The sequence below is a fragment of the Myotis lucifugus genome, unplaced genomic scaffold (assembly GCF_000147115.1).
Source record: "Myotis lucifugus unplaced genomic scaffold, Myoluc2.0 scaffold_138, whole genome shotgun sequence".
Lineage (NCBI taxonomy): Eukaryota > Metazoa > Chordata > Mammalia > Chiroptera > Vespertilionidae > Myotis > Myotis lucifugus.
The window spans coordinates 3,449,107-3,457,543 of record NW_005871186.1 but is presented as its reverse complement, the minus strand read 5'-3'; the positions used below and the strand labels follow the sequence as shown (position 1 = coordinate 3,457,543).

Genomic DNA, 8,437 nt, shown 5'->3' with positions numbered 1-8,437 from the left:
TCACCTGGTGTACTATGGTTAGTACCTCTGTTCCCTGCGGTTAAGGAATTCTGAGGTACACAGAGGTAGAGAGAGATACACTTGGACAAGAGACACAGACCTGGAGCAAAACTGACTGACAGTGGAAGGAGACAGAGATGCAGAGGTACAGAGACAATGGGAATTATTGATAAACTGGCAGAGAATGTGCACATCCATATCTTGAGGAGATTCCAGAATGAGAAGGGCTTGGATGAGGTAGGTGCAGGGGTGATGGGCTGTTGGTAAATTGATTGAGGGTCTCTTTCGGATTTTCATAGAGGAGGCTGAGGGGAAATTGAGTACTGATGAACCTTGCACCCAGAAGTCCATACCTCTGTCTTGTCTTTTACTGTCTAATTACCATGATTCTCTTTTTTTAAAAAAAATATTTTTATTGATTTTAGGAAGGGAGAGGGAGAGAGAAACATCAATGAGAGAGAATCATTGATCAGCTGCCTCCTGCATGTCCCACACTGGGGATTGTGTCCACAGCCTGGGCATGACCCCTGACTAGGAATCGAACCGTGATCTCCCGGTTCATAGGCTGAGGCTCAACCACTGAGCCATGTTGGCTGGGCTACCATGATTCTCTAGGTTTTCTAAATTCTACACTGCCCTTTCCTGACATTAAATAAGTCTGTCTTTCCTTTTGACTCAGAAAGTCTGAGACTCAGAAAGTCGCTGAAGGAAAACAGATGACAACTGAGTTCTGGATGGAGTTGATGAGCCCAAAGGCTGGGCTATGTGGGCCATATTTTGTTCATGGGGTTTGCCTCCAGTGTGGCAAATTCTGGGGACTTCCCTGGGAAAAACACAGATCATCTGCAGCTTATGGGGTGACCAGAGTAGAGATCATGAGGTCAACCAACTGGTGGGACTGATTATCCAGAGAACATGAGGTTCTCTGCAGGCAACCTGCAGGGCAGGATAGAATAGTGTGGATAGCAAAGACTTTAGAGTGATCAAGAACCCTAACACGTCTTCACTTCTTTCAGGCTGCAGGGATAATTGTATAAGTTTCTAATCCATCCATTATTTGAAAACTTTAGGGATAAGTGTGTTTTGTAATTCAGAATTTTTTATTATTTAAAAATTTTAACATGCTTTTATTGATTTTAGAGAGAGATGAAGGGAAAGGGAGAGAGAACTATCTATGTGAGAGAGGAACAATGATCAGCTGCTTCCCGCATGCACCCTGACAGAGGATGGAGCCCACAACCTGGGCATGTGCCCTGACCAGGAATCCAACCAGTGACCTTTCAGTGTACCAGACAATGTCAACCAACTGAGCCACATCAGCCAAGGCCTGTAATTCAGAATGTTTTGGATTTTAGAAAGGTAATATAGTGTCCTTATGTGAGAGACAGACAGAGCGAAATGGACTGACAGTGCAAGGAGGAGACAGATGCAGAGGTACAGAGACATACATACCCCAGTGAGATTTAGGGCAGTGCTCTCTGATCAACATCTGCAGCTAAATATATGAATAGTCACTCGAAAATAAATATAAATATAAATACAATTGTAAATGGTTCAGGTGACATTCTGGGCCAAAGTTATGAAAACACTTGTTTGTTGAGAGTTTTTTTTAACTTTGGAATTGTAAGTAAGGGATTACGGGCTTATAATTGTTCTCAGGTGTTTCGAGGAGCAAGCGAGTGCTGGTAAAGCTTTCTAAACACATCACATGGTAGATATGTATGTAATCTCAATCCAAAACAAAATACAAATGCCCAAGGGGGTGGATTTTCAGCTTGCAAGGAAGAAAGTTCTTGTGATGAACAATGCACAGCTTTGGAATCAGCTGCCTTGGGGAGCTGTGCACAACCAGGGGGTGAAACTGCCTTAGAAGAGAGGCTTTCTGTGCTGGGAGGCTGACAGAATTCATTGCTTATGAACATTGGCTGCCACGATTTCACTTTTCATGCACCAGAGGGGAAAGGCAAAGTGTGTGTGTGTGTGTGTGAGTGACAGGACTGTCAACATTTTTTACAATCTAATATCTTATTGCATACATCTTTGTTCGTATTGGTAATTATTTTGTCAGGCTAGATTTATTGAAGAGGAACCCCTAAGAGAAAGATATGGACATCTTAAAGACCTGTATCCCGTTAAGATTAGAATTTTGTCACAATTATTTACAGAATTATTGTCTGGAGGGCTTTTTAACTTAAAACTTCATGAGAATGACTGAGCTCACATTTGGGTTGAGGAAAAGTGTAGATTTCTTCCTCTTCCACTTGGTTGGAGTTTGACAGCACCTCTGAAAATCATAGCTTCTGGGCTATCTCTTCAGTTCCTTGAAATGAGGCCCGATGAGACCCCATGTGGCCCTGTAGATGGCATCCACCTGCCTTTTCAGCCATATGGCCTCCTGTGCAGTGTCCCATGGTGTGTGGTCCAGCTATCTGCTCTGGTCTGCATTCCACCTGGATTCAGGTCTTCATGGCTAACTCCAATATTTGTGGTTATGATAGTTTTCCTGGAGCACTTTGGTCCACTTGTGCAGCCTGCAGCTTTCTGTGACCTCATAACAGTGACTCCCTGCCTTATGTCTGAGATTATACTCATTCTGGACTGCATGCTGGTATGAGAGATCTTTTGTGCAATATCCCTCCTAGTGTGGAGTGCAAAGTGAATCTGCTGTTGGGCAACACCATGGCAAAACCTGTTAGTATCTCTTTTCTGTAGCCACAGCTATGTGAAATACTCCTGTTTCATCATATTGCACCAACATCATGTGCTTCTGATGATGTTGGCCAAGACCAGTGATTCCCAAAGTGGGCGCTGCAGCGATCCAGGGGGGCGGTGATGGCCACAGGTGCATTTGGGGGCATATATCTTCCTGTTTAATTGCTATTAAAATTAAAAAAAATTAATTTCCAGGGGGCGCTGAGTAATATTTTTTCTGGAAAGGGGGCGGTAGGCCAAATAAGTTTGGGAACCACTGGCCAAGACAAATAGGGTTGTTGATGAGGCTTTTACTTGGGAATTTTACATTCGTGGCTGAGGATGTGCAAAAGGGCAGATTGGTAAGAGATCATAGGGATTCTGGACTTCAGGCAAGCAGGCAACATAATTACAATGGTTTTCTAGGGATATAAAAATTTATTTCAGTTGGACTCCTGACCCATGAAGCTGCAAGCCTCGGGAGAGAACTTCTAGCCATTAACTCTTAAGACTTTGGCAATGGAGTGTGTGGTCCGGGGGTGGGGTGGAGTGGGTAGATAGTGATTACACAGGAGACCAAGAGGATTCTCTGAACTGGGAATATCTTAAAGATCAGTGTCCTGGTGAAACTGGGACCCCAGGACACATCTAGATTCTCGGAAGGTGGGGGAGAAGCCTGTATGACTCTGGCTAGAACAGAATCTGACCCCAGAAATAGGGCTGTGATCCCAGACAAGAACTAGTCTCCAGAGGAACTGTCCCTCTTCCCAGACACCTAGATTCAGGATCTGCAGAGGAGCTACTGTGAGGGAACAGGGGCAGACTTAAGTTAAAATGATGGGGAGAGGCAAGGAGGGGAGTTTTCTTTAAATCTTGTGTGCTAGGATCCCACGATAATTCCTGATCTTATTTTCCTTGCATGGTAACACACTGGCCCCTGACCCCTGCCTCCCCACAAGCAGGATATGTGGCTAGGCCTAACTACACATTCCAGTGGTACCCATAGTAGGGGCTTCACAGCAAACACCTGTTGAGTGGTTATGAGAGTCATATGCAGATAATGAGGCCAATGACATAGTTCATACTTCCAGATTCCAGATTTTTTGAATGTCCCCCAGCACCACCTCTAGGCTTCATTGTTTTCAGTGCCCATCAGAACTGGCTTTTTCTGAATGTGAAGGTTTCCAGGAACCGGTCCCTGATCTGCTTGGTGCGGGCCCCATAGATGAGAGGGTTGAGGGCAGGTGGCAGCAGCAAGTAGATGTTAGAGAGAAGGATGTGTACGGGCTTGGGGACAGTGTGACGACCAAAGCGGTGTGTGAGGTAGGAGAAGAGACCAGGCACATAGAAAGCCAGAATGACACAGATGTGGGAACTACATGTGCCAAAGGCCTTAGCACGGGCCTCCTTGGTAGGCAGTCGCAGCACAGTGTGGGCAATGAGCCCATAAGAGCCAGTGATGCCCAGAATATCTACACCTGACACGGCCAGTGAGAGCGCTAGCCCATACAGATTGTTGGCCCGTGTGTTACCCACCACCAGCTCCACCACCGCCATGTGTGCACAGTAGGCATGCTCTATGGTCTTGGCTCGGAAGTGTTCAAATCGTGCCACCAACAGAGGGAAAGGCACAACAATAGCCACAGCTTTTAGTGCCAGTGCCAGGGCTGCATATCCCACACGAGCTTTGGTGACAAGGATAGAGTAGTGCAGTGGACTCCCTACTGCCACGGCACGATCACAGGCCATGGCCAGGAGTACTCCAGATTCCATGGCAGTCAGCGCATGGACAAAGAACATCTGGACCAGGCAGGTAGCATATGGCACAGGGCGGGGTCCGAGCCACATCACAGCCAGCAACCCTGGGCCTACGGATGTGGCTAAGCCCAGGTCTGTGGCTGCCAGGGTGGCCAGGAGGAGAAACATGGGCTGGTGCAGTGTGGAATCTACCTGCACCACTGCCAGCATTGTTCCATTGCCCAGCAGGGCCAGCAGATACATGGGCCCAAAGACCAGTGTCAGCCAGGCCTGGGTCCCCCCTAGCCCTGGGATGCCAGTCAGTAGGAAGAAGGCTGGGCGTGGGAAGGTGGAGTTGGGCTGTGGAACTTCTGCCATCCTGTGTGGGGTAAAGCTTTAGGGCTCATGGGGGCATGACTCCTGAGAAGGGAAGGACAAACGGAGGGATTTTTGGGGGTGCCACAGTGGCACAGACCTATCCATAGAGTATGTAAAGGGTAGTACAGGGCTGGGAAGATCACAGGGTTTTTATCTTTAGTTGGGGATTTGAATGGATAATCAAGACCATAACCCTAGCTAGGATGGGAGAATCCTTTGCACTTGAAAGTTCATGAGGGTAGGGAGAGAGAGAGGGGACAGTGGTAGTGAGGAAGGGCGTGGTCACTGCTATAGTGGCTGGTACAGTCAGAGCCCTTCAGTGGGAGGTCAGCTGAGAGTGGAGCTGAGATGTATGTTTTTCTTCCTCCGGGTTTAAATAGAGTAGGTCTCAGTCTCTGGTGATGGGGAGAAAGCCAACACTGGGTGGGGATCAGACCTTAGGCTGGTTCTGTCCCTGACTGTGTATCCTTAGGAACAACTCCTGGGCCTCAGGTTCCTCATCTTTACAATGGGGTGGGCTTAAGCATCGCTCAGCTTTAACATGCTGGGCAGTTACCCTCCAAGAAGAAAGGGGGAGAGTTAAGAGAAAGGGAGAAACAGGAAGAGGAGGTAGATGGAACCTGGAGTGAAGGTGAAAGCCTTGTGTGACAGTAGAAAACTGGTAGGTTTTGGGGTGTGGGGTGCTTACGTTTCCTTTAACTCGATGCTGAAACAGTGAACTTGAACACTGGCTGAAGAGTTGAAGTTGGGCCTGGGATGCAATGAAGAAAGTGAGAAATGGCAGCGAAAAAGGAACTTCTCTCTTTTCCTTCTTTACAATCCAGAAGAGGTCCCACTAGAGTCTCATTCCTGATGTGCCAGAGGGAGAGGTGACAGGGAGGAAATGGCAGTCAAGTCAGAGGAGCAGCCATGTGAGATAGAAGCATTCTTGGTGCTGAAGGAGTCAGGGTGAGCAGAACCGATTCCTCCAGAGTCTAGCCCACGGCGGAAGCTTATACCCCTTGGATGAATAAATGGAGGAAGAAAACAACAGAAGACTTGACTGGGGAGGGATCCCGAGCGCCGTGTGTTGGCAGCTGTTCTTTGCCTTGACCGGTGCCTACCAGGCTCTTTATGTGACTGCTACACCTGCTTCCCTCAGGCCCTACCCCTCCCACCTGTGCCACATTAACTCTTCCCTGCTCCATTTTTGCTCATTGCTGATAGGTCTGGTAACCCAGGGAGTAGAGTAAGAAGGCAGAGATAGGGCAACAAAGAAAGAGACTAACTTAGGGGAGTAGGAAGATCTGGGAAGAGGAACACTTCCCCTGGGAGGTCTTTGCTGCAGAGAAGACCTTGCTTTATTTTTAAATAGCATCCCCTTTATTATAATTACTTGTCTCTCCTTTTCCCACTAGACTAAAAGAGTTAGAGTCAGTATTTCTTATTAGCCCCGGTACCTCCGTTATACATCACAGTGCCTGGCATGCAGTTGTCTATGAATAAATATTTATAGCTTTTAATTGTGGGGCAGAAGTGCTGGCCCAAACAGTGTTTGCTGACTAACAGGGGCTCCTATAGCTTCAGGAGCCTTAGGTATCCATGGAGATGAGAAAGAATTATTTGCCATCAACCACATCCACTGAGTATGATTCCTTTTGTTATAATGAAACATATCCTAAATATCACCACGATATGCAAGATAATGCAATAAAAAACACAGGGCTTACAGGAAAAATGGGAGGAGGGACACAACATTCGCAAACTTTGTCAGTGACATATTTAAAAAGGGTAGGAACTGCCCAGCTGGTGTGGCTCAGTGGTTGAGTATCAACTCAGGAACTAGGTTGTTGGTTCAATTCCTGATCAGGGCACATGCCCTGGTTGCAGGCTTGATCCCCAGTGGGGGCCATGCAGGAAGGAGGTAGCCAATTGATGACTTCCTCTCTCATTGATGTTTCTATCTCTCTGTCCCTCTCCCTTCACTTCTCTCTAAAAATTAATAAAAATATGTTAAAAAATAAAAAGGATAGGAACCAACAAAAATGGTAGCACATGTTAAATGATTACAAAGTACATACTAGCACATGCACCAATAAATATGACACTTCACCTTGAAAAAGACTTGTAATTTTCCTTGTGGAAGTGAGTGTCGGAAGTAGCTTGTGAATTACTGTGAAGAGGTGGGAGACACTAATCTGAAATCAGGTGAGATGCTGTAACACCAGATGTGGACAGGTGTGGCTCATAACACAAGTGGTGAACTGAGGTAGCTGATGAATGTTTGCGTATGTGCATGTGTGCTCATTGCATTTTCCTATGCAGTTTGGTTCAGCTGGGTGCAGTTTTCCATGTTCATCTAGTTTCTTGCAGATGAAATCACACATAAGTAAACAGAATATTCACATTATGCTCAGTTCCCTAACCCTACCAGACCGCTGTACCGATTTTTCGGTAATTTCCACACAAAGGTAGAATATTGGCGCTAGATGAAAGGTAGATGAAAGGTAGACCTATTTTCTACAATGTCTCCAAGTTCCATCTTATTCTAACCACTTGTTTGCATGTAACTAACATTTTTCTATATCATGTTGGTTTTTTCTCTTTAATGCTCAGGAGCCCAGGTATAGGGGACAGTTAGGTTCAGGGCCTCAGGTCTGGTAGGACTAATACACCAATTGGTTGGGCCAAATCTGCATTTCAAAACCAGCTTTATAGCAGAACTGATTGAATCTCTTTTGTACCTGGCCCTGTGCCTCATGGTGAGTATACAATGGCAATAACAAGACCCTGCTGCCCTGCAGGACCTCATGGTCTAGTGGACACAGTGATGCCCACAGTTGGCAGAGAACAATGAAAGTAACTGTGTTAGCTCAGGTCAGTACCAGGCATAGTGGGAGCACAGAGAAAGCCTCGCCCCCTTCTTGGAGGAGTCAGGGAAGTCTTCCCTGAATGACAGTGATGCCTATATTCCTCTGGAGTGTCCTATGTGCAGTTACTGCTCTAGTACAACATGCATTTGCAGTAGGTACAATTATTTTCCCATTTTTGTGCAGACAAAGAACCAAGGCACAAAGAGATAAAGTAACACGCCCAAGGTCACACAGCTAGTAATTAGCAGGATACTAGCTCAGTGTGGCTCTAACATCCCTGCTCTTGGCCACTACTTTGAACATTTCCACTGAGATTTAGCACATGAGTAGTGTTCTAGGAGGAGTAGTTCAGAGACAGATTGGCAGGTGGTCTGGGATGCTGAATGGGGAGATGTAGGAAGAGCTGCAATGACCTGTTAGTCAATGGTGAGGGAGGAGAGGAGCTCTTGGGAGGTGGGAGCAGTGGGTTGAGAGCCATAAAGGAGAGGGTTGGGAAAAGTGCCCTCGAATGCCATTATAGTCAAATGGCCTCAAGAGAACACGAACAGGATTTTGGCTGACGTGTGCCTATCCTGGGCACTGTTTGTACAAAGATGGTTCATAAGATAAATCACAGACCCCTTAAGTCCAACAAAATGAATTAAGTTCCTGCAAATTGGATGTATTCTGTGTTTCTCATTGCCCAGTAGTCCAGGAGGTACTGGGGGATATCATTGACGTTGTCTCTAGGAAAGTTTCTTTGTTGTCCTCTAGGCTCAGCCCAACATTATAGGAGGTTT

At 46.4% G+C, this 8,437-nt stretch overlaps 1 protein-coding gene across 1 annotated transcript; it reads right to left on the bottom strand.

Moving 5' to 3' along the window:
* Nucleotides 1–3,280: 3,280 nt before the first annotated feature.
* Nucleotides 3,281–5,207, bottom strand: LOC102442376 (olfactory receptor 52W1). The gene has a single exon (XM_006094575.3). The coding sequence runs from the start codon at nt 4,804–4,806 to the stop codon at nt 3,844–3,846; it is 963 nt and encodes a 320-aa protein (XP_006094637.1). The 5' UTR covers nt 4,807–5,207; the 3' UTR covers nt 3,281–3,843.
* Between the last annotated feature and the right edge of the window lie 3,230 nt (nt 5,208–8,437).

Coding starts and splice junctions, on each gene's coding strand:
- LOC102442376 (XM_006094575.3), bottom strand. CDS start 4,806: ATGGCAGAAGTTCCACAGCCCAACTCCACCTTCCCACGCCCAGCCTTC.